Source organism: Oncorhynchus mykiss, chromosome 13 (assembly GCF_057628025.1).
Source record: "Oncorhynchus mykiss isolate SJ-2025 chromosome 13, ASM5762802v1, whole genome shotgun sequence".
Classification (NCBI taxonomy): domain Eukaryota; kingdom Metazoa; phylum Chordata; class Actinopteri; order Salmoniformes; family Salmonidae; genus Oncorhynchus; species Oncorhynchus mykiss.
In genome coordinates this window covers 14,942,501-14,962,332 of record NC_143034.1, presented here as the reverse complement: position 1 = coordinate 14,962,332, position 19,832 = coordinate 14,942,501, and the positions used below count along the sequence as shown (strand labels likewise).

General features: G+C 50.6%; 1 protein-coding gene across 1 annotated transcript in view; it reads right to left on the bottom strand.

Annotated features, from left to right (window-relative positions):
* aspscr1 (ASPSCR1 tether for SLC2A4, UBX domain containing) overlaps positions 1-18,308 on the bottom strand; it is a 45,512-nt gene extending 27,204 nt beyond the window's left edge. The window contains exons 1-7 of the mRNA XM_090195361.1: positions 17,993-18,308; positions 17,720-17,775; positions 17,313-17,427; positions 10,376-10,476; positions 1,895-1,952; positions 1,319-1,392; positions 53-608 (exon numbers count right to left, since the gene is read on the bottom strand). Coding sequence (XP_090051487.1) covers positions 53-608; positions 1,319-1,392; positions 1,895-1,952; positions 10,376-10,476; positions 17,313-17,427; positions 17,720-17,775; positions 17,993-18,079 — 1,047 coding nt within the window. The 5' untranslated portion in view covers positions 18,080-18,308. The remainder of the gene's footprint in view (positions 1-52; positions 609-1,318; positions 1,393-1,894; positions 1,953-10,375; positions 10,477-17,312; positions 17,428-17,719; positions 17,776-17,992) is intronic.
* Positions 18,309-19,832: the final 1,524 nt, after the last annotated feature.

The window sequence follows — 19,832 nt, the reverse complement described above, 5'->3', positions numbered from 1 at the left end:
TTATCAACAGAGTACATTGAGAAGACGTTGGGCTGGACCTTACAGGTCTCACCTTGGCGTTGTTGGGTTTAGATTTCTTGGCTTTAGGCGGCCCGCCAACCATTGATGGTAGTGATGATGATGATGATGCTCCTACACCACTCACCCCCGGCCCCCCCAGCCTCTGACCCCCTCCAGAGAAAGGGATGAAGGGAGCGGAGGAAGGAGAGGAAGAGGAGGAGGAGGAAGGATGGACAGCGCACTGACCAGATGGTCCTGCCCTCTCTCCATCCCCCTCTTCCTCCCTCTTCACTCCCCAGAAGGGACTGCTTTTAGGCCGCACCGCAATTTGGGAGTTTGTAACCACTTCCGCTTCCTGTTTGCCAGGAAGTGTGCTGCCAGCGGCCGAGGGGACGTGGACTGGGGCATCCGCAGTCTCAACCGGCCTGTCAGGGCTCTCCTTTTTGATTGAAGGCAGCGCTGCACGCTCTGGTTGTGAGGGAGGCGGTCCGGCGGGGGGTAAAGGGCGGGGCTTGGTTTCCTTGGCGACGGGATCTGTCTCCGTGGAAGCCGCCTCCATGCCGTCATCGTCTCCGTTGCCTGGCGATTTGGTCTTCTTCAGTAAAAACCTGTAGAACGGCAGAGAGGAATGACATCATCTACATACTCATCACCACCACCCTTCACAATCAGTGGCAGTGCATTAATGTCTGCTGTAATGGTGAGGACATGTTGTGGATATGTTGTGGATATGTTGTGGATATGTTGTGGATATGTTGTGGATATGTTGTGGATATGTTGAGGATATGTTGAGGATATGTTGTGGATATGTTGAGGATATGTTGTGGATATGTTGAGGATATGTTGAGGACATGTTGAGGACATGTTGTGGACATGTTGAGGATATGTTGAGGATATGTTGAGGATATGTTGTGGATATGTTGAGGATATGTTGTGGATATGCTGTGGATATGTTGTGGATATGTTGTGGATATGTTGAGGATATGTTGAGGATATGTTGTGGATATGTTGTGGATATGTTGAGGATATGTTGAGGATATGTTGAGGATATGTTGAGGATATGTTGAGGACATGTTGTGGACATGTTGTGGACATGTTGTGGACATGTGGACATGTTGTGGATATGTTGAGGACATGTTGTGGACATGTTGAGGATATGTTGAGGACATGTTGAGGACATGTTGAGGATATGTTGAGGACATGTTGAGGACATGTTGTGGATATGTTGAGGACATGTTGTGGATATGTTGAGGACATGTTGTGGATTGGTTGAGGATATGTTGTTGATATGTTGAGGACATGTTGTGGAGGAACCAACCTGACTATGGCACTTCCTCCTGTGAGTCCCAGAGACTTCAGACTGGCCTTCTTTAGAGCTGCCTCACCACTCACCTAAACACACCCCCCCCTATCAGTATCCTCATCAAACTCTGATCAACACCCCCCCCATATCAGTATCCTCATCACACTCTGATCAACACCCCCCCCATATCAGTATCCTCATCACACTCTGATCAACACCCCCCCGTATCAGTATCCTCATCACACTCTGAACAACACCCCCCCGTATCAGTATCCTCATCAAACTCTGATCAACACCCCCCCCCCATATCAGTATCCTCATCACACTCTGATCAACACACACCCCTGTATCAGTATCCTCATCACACTCTGATCAACACACACCCCTGTATCAGTATCCTCATCAAACTCTGATCAACACCCCCCCCCCGTATCAGTATCCTCATCAAACTCTGATCAACACACACCCCTGTATCAGTATCCTCATCACACTCTGATCAATACCCCCCACTATCAGTGTCCTCATTACACTCTGATCAACACACACAGACAGACAGACAGACAAATGGGGAGAGAGAAGGAGATACCATACCTCATCTCTCATGTAAACACAGACAGGAGTGGAACCTGATTCAGACAACTCAGATGAGCTGTAGAGAAGAGAGAGGAGGAGGAGAGAAAAAAATAGGGATTCTGTGATTCAAAACAAACACACACCTGGGTGGTCTCACCTGTCTGGTGTTAAGTGAGTCTTAAGTGTGTGGTGTGTGTGTGTGTGTGTGTGGTGTGGTGTGGTGTGTGTGGTGTGTGGTGTGGTGTGTGGTGTGTGTGGTGTGGTGTGTGGTGTGTGGTGTGTGGTGTGTGGTGTGTGTGTGTTTGTCTCCATTAAAAACCACTGAACCATAACCGTATCATTGCAGGTCGTCTCCTAAACACAGTAACTTCTCCCTGGCTTGTTGTTCCCCCAGATTCCCGGGCGGAGCGGAGCCGACATTCATTCTGGAAGCTTCCGTGGCAAAGATTTAGTGATGATGTCATCACAGAGAAGACGAAAGGGGTGACGGACAGACAGCTGGTCTCAAAGAGGCCCTAGAAAATGTTATTGTTTTGCTTAATTCCGTTTACTTTCTTTCCTAAATTCTGTTTTCTCCGTGTTGCTTTTCCAGGTTTCTGATTTCAAAAACAACTACGTTGGATGTTCAGTCCACAACGAGGCTTAAACCACATCAGAAGACCACTTTTAAGGTCTGGGAAAAATAGAACAAATGTAGATTTTTGGGTGTAGTTACCCTTTAATGCGAGTGATCAACAGGAAGAGACCGCTGTCCACTACACTAAGACACCGCTGTCCACTACACTAAGAGACCGCTGTCCACTACACTAAGAGACCGCTGTCCACTACACTAAGAGACCGCTGTCCAATACACTAAGAGACCGCTGTCCACTACACTAAGAGACCGTTGTCCACTACACTAAGAGACCGCTGTCCACTACACTAAGAGACCGCTGTCCACTACACTAAGAGACCGTTGTCCACTACACTGAGAGACCGCTGTCCACTACACTAAGAGACCGCTGTCCACTACACTGAGAGACCGCTGTCCACTACACTAAGAGACTGCTGTCCACTACACTAAGAGACCGCTGTCCACTACACTAAGAGACCGCTGTCCACTACACTAAGAGACTGCTGTCCACTACACTAAGAGACCGCTGTCCACTACACTAAGAGACCGCTGTCCACTACACTAAGAGACCGCTGTCCACTACACTAAGAGACCGCTGTCCACTACACTGAGAGACCGCTGTCCACTACACTGAGAGACCGCTGTCCACTACACTGAGAGACCGCTGTCCACTACACTGAGAGACCGCTGTCCACTACACTAAGAGACCGCTGTCCACTACACTAAGAGACCGCTGTCCACTACACTAAGAGACAGTTGTCCACAGGCTGGGGAGAGAGTAGAGAGAGGGTAGAGAGAGAGAGAGATTAGAGAGAGGGTAGAGAGAGGGTAGAGAGAGGGTAGAGAGAAGCTGGGGAGAGAGTAGAGAGTGAGTAGAGAGAGGGTAGAGAGAGGGTAGAGAGAGGGTAGAGAGAGAGAGAGAGATTAGAGAGAGGGTAGAGAGAGAGTAGAGAGAAGAGAGAGAGATTAGAGAGTGAGTAGAGAGAGAGTAGAGAGAGGGTAGAGAGAGAGAGAGAGAGAGAGATTAGAGAGAGAGTAGAGAGAGGGTAGAGAGAAGCTGGGGAGAGAGTTGAGAGAGAGTAGAGAGAGTAGAGAGAGAGTAGAGAGTGAGTAGAGAGAGGGTAGAGAGAAGAGAGAGAGAGAATAGAGAGAGTAGAGAGAGAGAGTAGAGAGAGAGAGTAGAGAGAGAGTAGAGAGAGGGTAGAGAGAAGAGAGAGAGAGAATAGAGAGAGTAGAGAGAGAGAGTAGAGAGAGAGAGTAGAGAGAGAGAGTAGAGAGAGAGTAGAGAGTGAGTAGAGAGAGGGTAGAGAGAAGAGAGAGAGTAGAGAGCGGCTGGAGAGAGAGTAGAGCGCGGCTGGGGAGAGAGTAGAGAGAGAGTAGAGAGAGTAGAGAGTGAGTAGAGAGAGAGAGTAGAGAGCGGCTGGAGAGAGAGTAGAGAGAGAGTAGAGAGAGAGTAGAGAGTGAGTAGAGAGAGAGAGTAGAGAGTGAGTAGAGAGAGAGAGTAGAGAGTGAGTAGAGAGAGAGAGTAGAGAGCGGCTGGAGAGAGAGTAGAGAGCGGCTGGAGAGAAAGTAGAGAGTGAGTAGAGAGTGAGTAGAGAGTGAGTAGAGAGAGAGTAGAGAGAGAGTAGAGAGTGAGTAGAGAGAGAGAGTAGAGAGCGGCTGGAGAGAGAGTAGAGAGCGGCTGGAGAGAGAGTAGAGAGCGGCTGGAGAGAGAGTAGAGAGCGGCTGGAGAGAGTAGAGAGCGGCTGGAGAGAGTAGAGAGCGGCTGGAGAGAGAGTAGAGAGCGGCTGGAGAGAGAGTAGAGAGCGGCTGGAGAGAGAGTAGAGAGCGGCTGGAGAGAGAGTAGAGAGCGGCTGGAGAGAGTAGAGAGCGGCTGGAGAGAGAGTAGAGCAGTTGGAGAGAGAGTAGAGCGGTTGGAGAGAGAGTAGAGAGCGGCTGGAGAGAGAGTAGAGAGCGGCTGGAGAGAGAGTAGAGAGCGGCTGGAGAGAGAGTAGAGCGGTTGGAGAGAGAGTAGAGAGCGGCTGGAGAGAGAGTAGAGAGCGGCTGGAGAGAGAGTAGAGAGCGGCTGGAGAGAGAGTAGAGAGAGAGTAGAGAGAGAGTAGAGAGTGAGTAGAGAGAGAGTAGAGAGCGGCTGGAGAGAGAGTAGAGAGCGGCTGGGGAGAGAGTAGAGAGCGGCTGGAGAGAGAGTAGAGAGCGGCTGGAGAGAGAGTAGAGAGCGGCTGGAGAGAGAGTAGAGAGCGGCTGGGGAGAGAGTAGAGAGAGAGTAGAGAGTGAGTAGAGAGAGAGAGTAGAGAGCGGCTGGAGAGAGAGTAGAGAGCGGCTGGAGAGAGAGTAGAGAGTGAGTAGAGAGTGAGTAGAGAGTGAGTAGAGAGAGAGTAGAGAGTGAGCAGAGAGTGAGTAGAGAGAGAGTAGAGAGAGAGTAGAGAGTGAGTAGAGAGAGAGAGAGTAGAGAGCGGCTGGAGAGAGAGTAGAGAGCAGCTGGAGAGAGAGTAGAGAGCAGCTGGAGAGAGAGTAGAGAGCGGCTGGAGAGAGAGTAGAGAGCGGCTGGAGAGAGTAGAGAGCGGCTGGAGAGAGAGTAGAGAGCGGCTGGAGAGAGAGTAGAGAGCGGCTGGAGAGAGAGTAGAGAGCGGCTGGAGAGAGAGTAGAGAGCGGCTGGAGAGAGAGTAGAGAGCGGCTGGAGAGAGAGTAGAGAGCGGCTGGAGAGAGAGTAGAGAGCGGCTGGAGAGAGAGTAGAGAGCGGCTGGAGAGAGAGTAGAGAGCGGCTGGATAGAGAGTAGAGAGCGGCTGGAGAGAGAGTAGAGAGCGGCTGGAGAGAGAGTAGAGAGCGGCTGGAGAGAGAGTAGAGAGCGGCTGGAGAGAGAGTAGAGAGCGGCTGGAGAGAGAGTAGAGAGCGGCTGGAGAGAGAGTAGAGAGCGGCTGGAGAGAGAGTAGAGAGCGGCTGGAGAGAGAGTAGAGAGCGGCTGGAGAGAGAGTAGAGAGCGGCTGGAGAGAGTAGAGAGCGGCTGGAGAGAGAGTAGAGAGCGGCTGGAGAGAGAGTAGAGAGCGGCTGGAGAGAGAGTAGAGAGCGGCTGGAGAGAGAGTAGAGAGCGGCTGGAGAGAGAGTAGAGAGCGGCTGGAGAGAGAGTAGAGAGCGGCTGGAGAGAGAGTAGAGAGAGGCTGGAGAGAGAGTAGAGAGCGGCTGGAGAGAGAGTAGAGAGCGGCTGGAGAGAGAGTAAAGAGCGGCTGGAGAGAGAGTAGAGAGCGGCTGGAGAGAGAGTAGAGAGCGGCTGGAGAGAGAGTAGAGAGCGGCTGGAGAGAGAGTAGAGAGCGGCTGGAGAGAGAGTAGAGAGAGAGTAGAGAGAGAGAGTAGAGAGAGAGTAGAGAGAGAGAGTAGAGAGTGAGTAGAGAGAGAGAGTAGAGAGCGGCTGGAGAGAGAGTAGAGAGCGGCTGGAGAGAGAGTAGAGAGCGGCTGGAGAGAGAGTAGAGAGCGGCTGGAGAGAGAGTAGAGAGCGGCTGGGGAGAGAGTAGAGAGCGGCTGGAGAGAGAGTAGAGAGCGGCTGGAGAGAGAGTAGAGAGCGGCTGGAGAGAGAGTAGAGAGCGGCTGGAGAGAGAGTAGAGAGCGGCTGGAGAGAGAGTAGAGCGGTTGGAGAGAGAGTAGAGAGAGAGAGTAGAGAGCGGCTGGAGAGAGAGTAGAGAGCGGCTGGAGAGAGAGTAGAGCGGTTGGAGAGAGAGTAGAGAGCGGCTGGAGAGAGAGTAGAGAGCGGCTGGAGAGAGAGTAGAGAGTGGCTGGAGAGAGAGTAGAGAGAGAGAGTAGAGAGAGAGAGTAGAGAGCGGCTGGAGAGAGAGTAGAGCGGTTGGAGAGAGAGTAGAGAGCGGCTGGAGAGAGAGTAGAGAGCGGCTGGAGAGAGAGTAGAGAGCGGCTGGAGAGAGAGTAGAGAGCGGCTGGAGAGAGAGTAGAGAGCGGCTGGAGAGAGAGTAGAGAGCGGCTGGAGAGAGAGTAGAGAGCGGCTGGGGAGAGAGTAGAGAGCGGCTGGAGAGAGAGTAGAGAGCGGCTGGAGAGAGAGTAGAGAGCGGCTGGAGAGAGAGTAGAGAGCGGGTAGAGAGAGAGTAGAGAGCGGCTGGAGAGAGAGTAGAGAGCGGCTGGAGAGAGAGTAGAGAGCGGCTGGGGAGAGAGTAGAGAGAGAGAGTAGAGAGCGGCTGGAGAGAGAGTAGAGAGTGGCTGGAGAGAGAGTAGAGAGAGAGTAGAGAGAGAGAGTAGAGAGCGGCTGGAGAGAGAGTAGAGAGCGGCTGGAGAGAGAGTAGAGAGCGGCTGGAGAGAGAGTAGAGAGCGGCTGGAGAGAGAGTAGAGAGCGGCTGGAGAGAGAGTAGAGAGAGGCTGGAGAGAGAGTAGAGAGCGGCTGGAGAGAGAGTAGAGAGCGGCTGGAGAGAGAGTAAAGAGCGGCTGGAGAGAGAGTAGAGAGCGGCTGGAGAGAGAGTAGAGAGCGGCTGGAGAGAGAGTAGAGAGCGGCTGGAGAGAGAGTAGAGAGCGGCTGGAGAGAGAGTAGAGAGAGAGTAGAGAGAGAGAGTAGAGAGAGAGTAGAGAGAGAGAGTAGAGAGTGAGTAGAGAGAGAGAGTAGAGAGCGGCTGGAGAGAGAGTAGAGAGCGGCTGGAGAGAGAGTAGAGAGCGGCTGGAGAGAGAGTAGAGAGCGGCTGGAGAGAGAGTAGAGAGCGGCTGGAGAGAGAGTAGAGAGCGGCTGGGGAGAGAGTAGAGAGCGGCTGGAGAGAGAGTAGAGAGCGGCTGGAGAGAGAGTAGAGAGCGGCTGGAGAGAGAGTAGAGAGCGGCTGGAGAGAGAGTAGAGAGCGGCTGGAGAGAGAGTAGAGCGGTTGGAGAGAGAGTAGAGAGAGAGAGTAGAGAGCGGCTGGAGAGAGAGTAGAGAGCGGCTGGAGAGAGAGTAGAGCGGTTGGAGAGAGAGTAGAGAGCGGCTGGAGAGAGAGTAGAGAGCGGCTGGAGAGAGAGTAGAGAGTGGCTGGAGAGAGAGTAGAGAGAGAGAGTAGAGAGAGAGAGTAGAGAGCGGCTGGAGAGAGAGTAGAGCGGTTGGAGAGAGAGTAGAGAGCGGCTGGAGAGAGAGTAGAGAGCGGCTGGAGAGAGAGTAGAGAGCGGCTGGAGAGAGAGTAGAGAGCGGCTGGAGAGAGAGTAGAGAGCGGCTGGAGAGAGAGTAGAGAGCGGCTGGAGAGAGAGTAGAGAGCGGCTGGGGAGAGAGTAGAGAGCGGCTGGAGAGAGAGTAGAGAGCGGCTGGAGAGAGAGTAGAGAGCGGCTGGAGAGAGAGTAGAGAGCGGGTAGAGAGAGAGTAGAGAGCGGCTGGAGAGAGAGTAGAGAGCGGCTGGAGAGAGAGTAGAGAGCGGCTGGGGAGAGAGTAGAGAGAGAGAGTAGAGAGCGGCTGGAGAGAGAGTAGAGAGTGGCTGGAGAGAGAGTAGAGAGAGAGTAGAGAGAGAGAGTAGAGAGCGGCTGGAGAGAGAGTAGAGAGCGGCTGGAGAAAGAGTAGAGAGAGAGTAGAGAGCGGCTGGAGAGAGAGTAGAGAGAGAGAGTAGAGAGCGGCTGGGGAGAGAGTAGAGAGCGGCTGGGGAGAGAGAGTAGAGAGCGGCTGGAGAGAGAGTAGAGAGAGAGAGTAGAGAGAGTAGAGAGCGGCTGGAGAGAGAGAGTAGAGAGAGAGAGTAGAGAGCGGCTGGGGAGAGAGTAGAGAGAGAGAGTAGAGAGCGGCTGGAGAGAGAGTAGAGAGCGGCTGGAGAGAGAGTAGAGAGCGGCTGGAGAGAGAGTAGAGAGTGGCTGGAGAGAGAGTAGAGAGAGAGAGTAGAGAGAGAGAGAGTAGAGAGCGGCTGGAGAGAGAGTAGAGAGCGGCTGGAGAGAGAGTAGAGAGCGGCTGGAGAGAGAGTAGAGAGCGGCTGGAGAGAGAGTAGAGAGCGGCTGGAGAGAGAGTAGAGAGCGGCTGGAGAGAGAGTAGAGAGCGGCTGGAGAGAGAATAGAGAGCGGCTGGAGAGAGAGTAGAGAGCGGCTGGAGAGAGAGTAGAGAGCGGCTGGAGAGAGAGTAGAGAGCGGGTAGAGAGAGAGTAGAGAGCGGCTGGAGAGAGAGTAGAGAGCGGCTGGAGAGAGAGTAGAGAGAGAGAGTAGAGAGCGGCTGGAGAGAGAGTAGAGAGTGGCTGGAGAGAGAGTAGAGAGAGAGAGTAGAGAGAGAGAGTAGAGAGCGGCTGGAGAGAGAGTAGAGAGCGGCTGGAGAAAGAGTAGAGAGAGAGTAGAGAGCGGCTGGAGAGAGAGTAAAGAGAGAGAGTAGAGAGCGGCTGGGGAGAGAGTAGAGAGCGGCTGGGGAGAGAGAGTAGAGAGAGAGTAGAGAGCGGCTGGGGAGAGAGTAGAGAGAGAGAGTAGAGAGAGTAGAGAGCGGCTGGAGAGAGAGAGAGTAGAGAGAGAGAGTAGAGCGGCTGGGGAGAGAGTAGAGAGAGAGAGTAGAGAGCGGCTGGAGAGAGAGTAGAGAGTGGCTGGAGAGAGAGTAGAGAGCGGCTGGAGAGAGAGTAGAGAGAGAGAGTAGAGAGAGTAGAGAGCGGCTGGAGAGAGAGAGTAGAGAGAGAGAGTAGAGAGCGGCTGGGGAGAGAGTAGAGAGAGAGAGTAGAGAGCGGCTGGGGAGAGAGTAGAGAGAGAGAGTAGAGAGCGGCTGGAGAGAGAGTAGAGAGCGGCTGGAGAGAGAGTAGAGAGAGAGAGTAGAGAGAGTAGACAGCGGCTGGAGAGAGAGTAGAGAGCGGCTGGAGAGAGAGTAGAGAGTGGCTGGAGAGAGAGTAGAGAGCGGCTGGGGAGAGAGTAGAGAGAGAGAGTAGAGAGTGGCTGGAGAGAGAGTAGAGAGCGGCTGGAGAGAGAGTAGAGAGAGAGAGTAGAGAGAGTAGAGAGCGGCTGGAGAGAGAGTAGAGAGCGGCTGGAGAGAGAGTAGAGAGCGGCTGGAGAGAGAGTAGAGAGCGGCTGGAGAGAGTAGAGAGCGGCTGGAGAGAGAGTAGAGAGCGGCTGGAGAGAGAGTAGAGAGAGAGTAGAGAGTAGAGCGGTTGGAGAGAGAGTAGAGAGCGGCTGGAGAGAGAGTAGAGAGCGGCTGGAGAGAGAGTAGAGAGCGGCTGGAGAGAGAGTAGAGAGCGGCTGGGGAGAGAGTAGAGAGCGGCTGGGGAGAGAGTAGAGAGCGGCTGGAGAGAGAGTAGAGCGGCTGGAGAGAGAGTAGAGAGCGGCTGGAGAGAGAGTAGAGAGCGGCTGGGGAGAGAGTAGAGAGCGGCTGGAGAGAGAGTAGAGAGCGGCTGGAGAGAGAGTAGAGAGCGGCTGGAGAGAGAGTAGAGAGCGGGTAGAGAGAGAGTAGAGAGCGGCTGGAGAGAGAGTAGAGAGCGGCTGGAGAGAGAGTAGAGAGCGGCTGGAGAGAGAGTAGAGAGCGGCTGGAGAGAGAGTAGAGAGCGGCTGGAGAGAGAGTAGAGAGCGGCTGGGGAGAGAGTAGAGAGCGGCTGGAGAGAGAGTAGAGAGCGGCTGGAGAGAGAGTAGAGAGCGGCTGGAGAGAGAGTAGAGAGAGAGTAGAGAGTAGAGCGGTTGGAGAGAGAGTAGAGCGGTTGGAGAGAGTAGTGCGGTTGGAGAGAGAGTAGTGCGGTTGGAGAGAGTAGAGAGGTTGGAGAGAGTAGAGAGGTTGGGGGTGAGGAGAAAGAAAACAGGGGAGAGAAATAAGGAGAGGAGAGCAGGAGGGGAGAGGGGTTGTTGTAACTTGGCATACTCCTGGTCTGAGATTCTTTGATCGCAGTGTTCAGTATTCACGCATAAAAATAACAAACCTCTGGTCTTGGCAGGGAGGCAGGCAGGCGAGCACACGCACACACACACACACACTGCACTTGGGCGATCAGTGACAACCCTACCTACCTACCTGGTCTGGGGAAAGTGTGTGAGCAGCTCCCATAGTGTCTGTCCACTGGAGAAAGTACCCTGGAGTCTGGTACCATCTTCCATCTGCAGGGCAATACGCACCTGAGGAACACACACAGAATACAACACACTGTTTTACAACACACACAGAAACAGAACACACTGTTCTAGAACACACACAGAAACAGAACACACAGAAACAGAACACACTGTTCTAGAACACACACAGAAACAGAACACACAGAAACAGAACATACCGTTATAGAACACAGACAACTCATTTACAAAACCCACACACCGCATCTAGAGAACACACACACACACACACACACACACACACACACACACCGCATCTAGAGAACACACACACCGCATCTAGAGAACACACACACACACCGCATCTAGAGAACACACACACACACACCGCATCTAGAGAACACACACACACACACCGCATCTAGAGAACACACACACACACCGCATCTAGAGAACACACACACACACACACCGCATCTAGAGAACACACACCAACACAGTGTGAGCCGAGGTAGCCTATCACTAAACACACATCTAATACAAAACACATCTAGGGAACACACACACACATATAGGAAACACACACACCACATATAGGAAACACACACACCACATATAGGAAACACACACACCACATATAGGGAACACACACACCACATCTAGGGAGCACACACACCACATATAGGGAACACACACACCACATATAGGGAACACACACACACCACATATAGGAAACACACACACCACATATAGGGAACACACACACCACATCTAGGGAGCACACACACCACATATAGGGAACACACACACCACATATAGGGAACACACACACACCACATATAGGGAACACACACACCACATCTAGGGAGCACACACACCACATATAGGGAACACACACACCACATATAGGGAACACACACCACATATAGGGAACACACACACTCATCTAGGGAACACACACACTCATCTAGGGAACACACACACACACTCATCTAGGGAACACACACACACTCATCTAGGGAACACACACACACTCATCTAGGGAACACACACACACACACACACACACACACACACACTCATCTAGGGAACACACACACTCATCTAGGGAACACACACACACACTCATCTAGGGAACACACACACACTCATCTAGGGAACACACACACACACACACACACACACACACACTCATCTAGGGAACACACACACACACACACACTCATCTAGGGAACACACACACACTAATCTAGGGAACACACACACACACACACACACACTAATCTAGGGAACACACACACACACACACACCCATCTAGGGAACACACACACACACACCCATCTAGGGAACACACACACCCATCTAGGGAACACACACACACACACACTCACCCATCTAGGGAACACACACACACACACACACACATCTAGGGAACACACACACACACTCATCTAGGGAACACACACACACACTCATCTAGGGAACACACACACACACACACACACACACTAATCTAGGGAACACACACACACACACACACACACCCATCTAGGGAACACACACACACACACACCCATCTAGGGAACACACACACACACCCATCTAGGGAACACACACACCCATCTAGGGAACACACACACCCATCTAGGGAACACACACACACACACCCATCTAGGGAACACACACACCCATCTAGGGAACACACACACCCATCTAGGGAACACACACACACACACACTCACCCATCTAGGGAACACACACACACACACACATCTAGGGAACACACACACACACTCATCTAGGGAACACACACACACATCTAGGGAACACACACACACACACACACACATCTAGGGAACACACACACACACACATCTAGGGAACACACACACACACTAATCTAGGGAACACACACACACACACACACACACCCATCTAGGGAACACACACACACACACACCCATCTAGGGAACACACACACACACACCCATCTAGGGAACACACACACCCATCTAGGGAACACACACACACACACCCATCTAGGGAACACACACACCCATCTAGGGAACACACACACACACACACTCACCCATCTAGGGAACACACACACACACACACATCTAGGGAACACACACACACACTCATCTAGGGAACACACACACACACTCATCTAGGGAACACACACACACATCTAGGGAACACACACACACACACACACATCTAGGGAACACACACACACACACATCTAGGGAACACACACACACACACATCTAGGGAACACACACACACACACACACATCTAGGGAACACACACAGAGCCAGAATTCCTATTCAGAGCTATTAGTCACCCAGAGAACTACAGCCATGATCACAGAGATGATTATCCTGAATAGAGTTTATAACACAACACAGGCACAGCTTCAAACACTCCTCTACCTGCACTCCCCCTGACACACGGCCATGTTGTTACTGTTTACCAAGCAGGCTTTCATCGTCTGCCACATCTAGACTCCCTGTAACATGGAAATAATCCACTAAGACCTAACAACTCATTACATAAACACGTTATTTCACTAAACACATTCTGAGAGAAGGATCAGACATGAACCACATTCACACAGCTGTTAAATGCACTGTAATGTAAACAAACAGCAGATGTCAATCAATCCATCACATTTTATATATAAGGCCATTTCTACATCAGCAGATGTCACAACGTGTTTATACAGAAACTCAGGCTAAAACCCCAAACAGGAAGATGCAGGTGTAGAAGCATGGTGGCTAGGAAGAACTCCCTAGAAAGGCAGGAACCTAGGAAGAAACCTAGAGAGGAACCAGGCTATGTGGGGTGGCCAGTCCTCTTCTGGCTGTGCCGGGTGGAGATTATAACAGTACAAGGCCAGATTGTTCTTCACTATGTTGTGATGTCTGACTGTCTATGGTGGTGTGGAACGTAAACACTACATGTATGTTGGTAGCGTGTTCTCAGTGGGTGGGAGGTCACTTGGCACATGTTGATGACACGGGTGCTGTCAGAGGATTGATGATGTCATTAAGAAAGGACCTGACCTCTTCTCAGAACCCCAGTGGAAACAGCAGACGTCATCCCAGATGGATGATGACCCATGTTAACTTAACCCAGACCCGGCCAGTTGTTTACCTATCACTCACTGTGGTGACTAGCTAACATGGAAAACATGTTTCCCCCAGGACACCGGCAGAGTTCAAAAGGATGAAGAAAATGTGTTTTTAACAACTGACCATTTGTAAAAATAGAAACAGGGGAACTATGTTGGATGAGAACTGAGTCAGAACGAGGGACAGAGAGACAGAGCGGGTCTATAAACAGAGGGGTAGAGAGAGTGTTTATATACCCGAGGCGTAGAGAGAGGGGTATATAAACAGAGGGGTATATAAACAGAGGGGTATATAAACAGAGGGGTAGAGAGAGGGGTATATAAAGAGAGGGGTATATAAAAAGAGGGGTATATAAAGAGAGGGGTAGAGAGAGGGGTATATAAACAGAGGGGTAGAGAGAGGGGTATATAAACAGAGGGGTAGAGAGAGGGGTATATAAAGAGAGGGGTATATAAACAGAGGGGTAGAGAGAGGGGTATATAAACAGAGGGGTAGAGAGAGGGGTATATAAAGAGAGGGGTAGAGAGAGGGGTATATAAACAGAGGGGTATATAAACAGAGGGGTAGAGAGAGGGGTATATAAAGAGAGGGGTATATAAACAGAGGGGTAGAGAGAGGGGTATATAAACAGAGGGGTATATAAACAGAGGGGTAGAGAGAGGGGTATATAAACAGAGGGGTATATAAACAGAGGGGTAGAGAGAGGGGTATATAAACAGAGGGGTATATAAACAGAAGGGTAGAGAGAGGGCTATATAAACAGAGGGGTATATAAACAGAGGGGTAGAGAGAGGGCTATATAAACAGAGGGGTATATAAACAGAGGGGTATATAAACAGAGGGGTATATAAACAGAGGGGTAGAGAGAGGGGTATATAAACAGAAGGGGTAGAGAGAGGGCTATATAAACAGAGGGGTATATAAACAGAGGGGTAGAGAGAGGGGTATATAAACAGAAGGGTAGAGAGAGGGATATATAAACAGAGGGGTAGATAAACAGAGGGGTATATAAACAGAGGGGTAGATAAACAGAGGGGTATATAAACAGAGGGGTAGAGAGAGGGCTATATAAACAGAGGGGTAGAGAGAGGGCTATATAAACAGAGGGGTATATAAACAGAGGGGTAGAGAGAGGGGTATATAAACAGAAGGGTAGAGAGAGGGATATATAAACAGAGGGGTAGATAAACAGAGGGGTAGATAAACAGAGGGGTATATAAACAGAGGGGTAGATAAACAGAGGGGTAGAGAGAGGGCTATATAAACAGAGGGGTATATAAACAGAGGGGTAGAGAGAGGGCTATATAAACAGAGGGGTAGATAAACAGAGGGGTAGAGAGAGGGCTATATAAACAGAGGGGTATATAAACAGAGGGGTATATAAACAGAGGGGTAGAGAAGGCGCTCGGCAATAAACAAATGGGGGCAATAAATGTGAATTGTTTCTCTCAAGAAAAGGGTGCCATTGAAAGGAGTGATTACTGGGGTAGCAGTAAATGTAAAAGTTGACCAACTGAAGGGGAAGATTCCCGGTGTTTGTGATGCTCGTCGTTTGGTGCAACGCAGACAGGGTGTTGAGTCTATGCCCGACAAAGTAATGTTAGGATTTGGCTTTTGTGCCGAATACATTACGTTGTTACAGGTGTCAAGCTTATGGGCACGTGGTGTGTAGGAGGAAGGTTCCTAGGTGTTCCTATGTGGCAGAGGTGTGTAGGAGAGAGGTTCCTAGGTGTTCCTATGTGGCAGAGGTGTGTAGGAGGAGGGAGGTTCCTAGGTGTTCCTATGTGGCAGCAGTGTGTAGGAGGGAGGTTCCTAGGTGTTCCTATGTGGCAGAGGTGTGTAGCAGGAGGGAGGTTCCTAGGTGTTCCTATGTGGCAGCAGTGTGTAGGAGGGAGGTTCCTAGGTGTTCCTATGTGGCAGCCGTGTGTAGGAGAGAGGTTCCTAGGTGTTCCTATGTGGCAGAGGTGTGTAGGAAGAGGGAGGTTCCTAGGTGTTCCTATGTGGCAGCAGTGTGTAGGAGGGAGGTTCCTAGGTGTTCCTATGTGGCAGCCGTGTGTAGGAGAGAGGTTCCTAGGTGTTCCTATGTGGCAGAGGTGTGTAGGAAGAGGGAGGTTCCTAGGTGTTCCTATGTGGCAGCAGTGTGTAGGAGGGAGGTTCCTAGGTGTTCCTATGTGGCAGAGGTGTGTAGGAGGAAGGTTCCTAGGTGTGAGAAGTGTGCAGAAGGGCATGACACAAAGGAATATGTAGCATTGGGGAAAGTAGTGGTGTGTCAATTGTAGGGGTGCCCATGGGGCTGGGGATCAGATGTCTGGTGTGAGAGAGGCAGGTTGAGGTTTCCATGGTTAGAGTAGTGCAGAGGTTGTCATATGCTGAGGCAGTGAAGAAAGTAGAGGAAGATGGGTCAAGGGATCCTGAGAGGAGTGGTGTGAGTAGTAGATCTGTACCAGTACAGAGGGAGGGATACTGAGAGGAGGGGTGTTAGTAGTAGATCTGTACCAGTACAGAGGGAGGGATCCTGAGAGGAGTGGTGGATCTGTACCAGTACAGAGGGAGGGATCCTGAGAGGAGTGGTGTGAGTAGTAGATCTGTACCAGTACAGAGGGAGGGATACTGAGAGGAGGGGTGTGAGTTGTAGATATGTACCAGTACAGAGGAAGGGATCCTGAGAGGAGTGGTAGATGTGTACCAGTACAGAGGGAGGGATCCCTCTGTAGAGGGTAGAGAAGGAGAGAGACAGAGGTATATAAAGAGAGGGTAGAGAAGGAGAGAGACAGAGGTATATAAAGAGAGAGGGTAGAGAAGGAGAGAGACAGAGGTATATAAAGAGAGAGGGTAGAGAAGGAGAGAGACAGAGGTATAAAGAGAGAGGGTAGAGAAGGAGAGAGACAGAGGTATATAAAGAGAGAGGGTAGAGAAGGAGAGAGACAGAGGTATATAAAGAGAGAGGGTAGAGAAGGAGAGAGACAGAGGTATATAAAGAGAGGGTAGAGAAGGAGAGAGACAGAGGTATATAAAGAGAGAGGGTAGAGAAGGAGAGAGACAGAGGTATAAAGAGAGAGGGTAGAGAAGGAGAGAGACAGAGGTATAAAGAGAGAGGGTAGAGAAGGAGAGAGACAGAGGTATAAAGAGAGAGGGTAGAGAAGGAGAGAGACAGAGGTATATAAAGAGAGAGGGTAGAGAAGGAGAGAGACAGAGGTATATAAAGAGAGAGGGGTAGAGAAGGAGAGAGACAGAGGTATATAAAGAGAGGGTAGAGAAGGAGAGAGACAGAGGTATATAAAGAGAGGGTAGAGAAGGAGAGAGACAGAGGTATATAAAGAGAGAGGGTAGAGAAGGAGAGAGACAGAGGTATATAAAGAGAGAGGGTAGAGAAGGAGAGAGACAGAGGTATATAAAGAGAGAGGGGTAGAGAAGGAGAGAGACAGAGGTATATAAAGAGAGGGTAGAGAAGGAGAGAGACAGAGGTATATAAAGAGAGAGGGTAGAGAAGGAGAGAGACAGAGGTATAAAGAGAGAGGGGTAGAGAAGGAGAGAGAGGTATATAAAGAGAGAGGGGTAGAGAAGGAGAGAGACAGAGGTATATAAAGAGAGAGGGGGTGGAGAGACAGGTACTCTGACAGTCAAAGGGGCAACATGGAACATTTTATCAAATGCAACAGTAATGTTGTTATGACCATAATGAAGCAGAAGTAGCAGAATGGATGCGGTTTCCTGGACATGGTGAAGTCATGCTGCACGCCACACACACACTAGTTTCACCCACCGGGCTGTCGGTCCCTGTCTGTTTCCGGGTGCTGGTCACCACCTCCAGCTTGGCATTGTTTGGCACGCTGGCAAACCTCCACTGGAGCGACAGGTCCAGAACGTTCCTCTGAAATCTGTCAAAGGGATGGATGGATAGAGAGGGAGGGATGAGGCTTTAGTGAAAGAGCAGTGTCCTGAGCCCCATATACAAAGGGCACGGACAGAAGGCACACACGACTCATCCACTCAATCACAGCTTCATCATAGTTCAGTTTGATGATTTGGGTACCACTACAAAACATCCACGGAAAATGTAGTAAAGAGGATATCTAGCTAGTCTTTCAGTTCACAGAGCTAGCCAGCTAACGTTAGCACGTCTAGAGACCAAGGTAGCTAGCTAGGCTAACAACAAAGCTCTCAACTCACTTTAAACCGTGGTCGTCAGGATTAATTCCATGTTTCTTGCAGACGTCTTCGAGGACCTAAATACAAAGTATTGGTTATCTATCAGCTAAACAAGTTAACTAGCAAAGCAACTTACTTTGTGCAGACAAAGAGAGAAAAACGAGCAGGCTAAACTGAACAGTCATTGTTCAGCCGACATGAAAAGATCACTCTCGTTTTCATAACCTAGAAAAGGGAGACAATTATTTTAAACGCAGACTGGGAGAGCAGGAAATCAGCTTTATTACTACCTACCTGTAGCAAAGGTGTGTTTGGCGAGATTTTTACGGTTTGTCTTCTTCCATTGGGAGTCAGAACTGTCACTGTTGTGCTGGCCGCCATTGTGGTGTGACGTCCAGTTGTTTGTTTGAAAAAACTTTATTGACACAATTGTCTTTATGGCCCACTGTGGTAGCATCAGCGTGTGTGTGACTATCTGTACCTGTGTGTGATATGGTATTGTGTTAAAGGGGACACCAAGTGTGTGGTGATGGTGTGTTCCATTCTATTCGTGTCTGCTCTGTAGCAGAGGAGGAGAGAGGTTAGTGGCAGGGGGAGGCAGATGAGAGAGAGATGAGGGGGAGGGAGGGAGGAGGAGGGTTTAAGAGGGCTGAACATTTTTCAGGTGCCTTCCTGGACTCATGGTGACTGGTGCTTTGATCTAGACATTCTGGTATGGTACACACACTCATACGCTCTCTTACACACACACACACACACACACACACACACACACACCCCCCAATGAGTTCTAATTACTTCCAACTGCTCTCAGTCTTTAATGGGGGAGAGAAGGAGGAGGAGAGGTGAGAGAACAGGGGAGAGGAGAGAAGGGGGAGGAGGAGGGGTGAGATAACAGGGGAGAGGAGTGGAGGAGATAAGGAGGAGGAGGGGTAAGAGAACAGGGGAGAGGAGAGAAGGGAGAGGAGGAGGGGTGAGATAACAGGGGAGAGGAGTGGAGGAGATAAGGAGGAGGAGGGGTAAGAGAACAGGGGAGAGGAGAGAAGGGAGAGGAGGAGGGGGGAGATAACAGGGGAGAGGAGTGGAGGAGAGAAGGAGGAGGAGGGGTAAGAGAACAGGGGAAGGGTGTGGAGGAGAGAAGGAGGAGGAGGGGTGAGAGAACAGGGGAGAGGTGTGGAGGAGGGGTGAGATAACAGGGGAGAGGTGTGGAGGAGAGAAGGAGGATGAGGGGTGAGAGAACAGGGGAGGGGTGTGGAAGAGAGAAAGAGGAGGAGGGGTGAGAGAACAGAGGAGAGGTGTGGAGGAGAGAAAGAGGAGGCGCAGGGGTAGGAGGTCTGCAGTCTGTACACACCTGCTGTGGAGGGCGAGTGGTATTCAGGTGGGAGGAGTGTTTTTTTCAGTAGGATGATTGTGGGTATTTCAGAGGGTCACGTGTCCCAAAGCCCTCCTGTTCAGTTTGGATTAACTTCAAACACCTAAGTTGGCGTTCGGTACATGTATGACCCTGGGTCACATTCATTAGTGCACACTCTAGCAAGATGTTTTGCAACAGAAAATGAAAACATGCGTTTCTTATTGGACAAGTTCAGGTCATTACTCCCTGTTTCGGCCTATTTGCTTCCTAGTGAATACAACCCTGTTATGGTATGTTCCAGGTATAGAACCTGCTGCTGTGAGTTCCTGGAGGAAACCCCTGCGAGGAAACAATTCCTGTCTGGCCTGCTTCTGCTTCAAACACCTGTATTGGTCTTGTTTATTAGGGCAACGGACCATGTTTTTAAATGCTCTTCAACCGATTAACTCAAATGAATGTCTTATTGCGCAAGTCCAGGAAGTCCCTCCTTGTTTCAGTCCGAACCTCCTTGGTTCTGGTGACAGACGGTCACAGGGTTTCATAGTGCTCTGGTCAAAAGTAGCGCCCTACAGTATATAGGAGTGTGGTTCCATTTGGGACATGACTACAATGTGATTACAGTTACACCGATATCCTCTAGGTGGCAGTGTTTACCAGTGAATGAGAGGATATGTCATTCACGTTTCACTGGTTTTCTGCCTTCCTCGTTCCTATACAGGCTCAATATCATGGTCCATGCTGCTTGTTAGATCCCTGGCTACCCAGACTCCTTGCTACGCC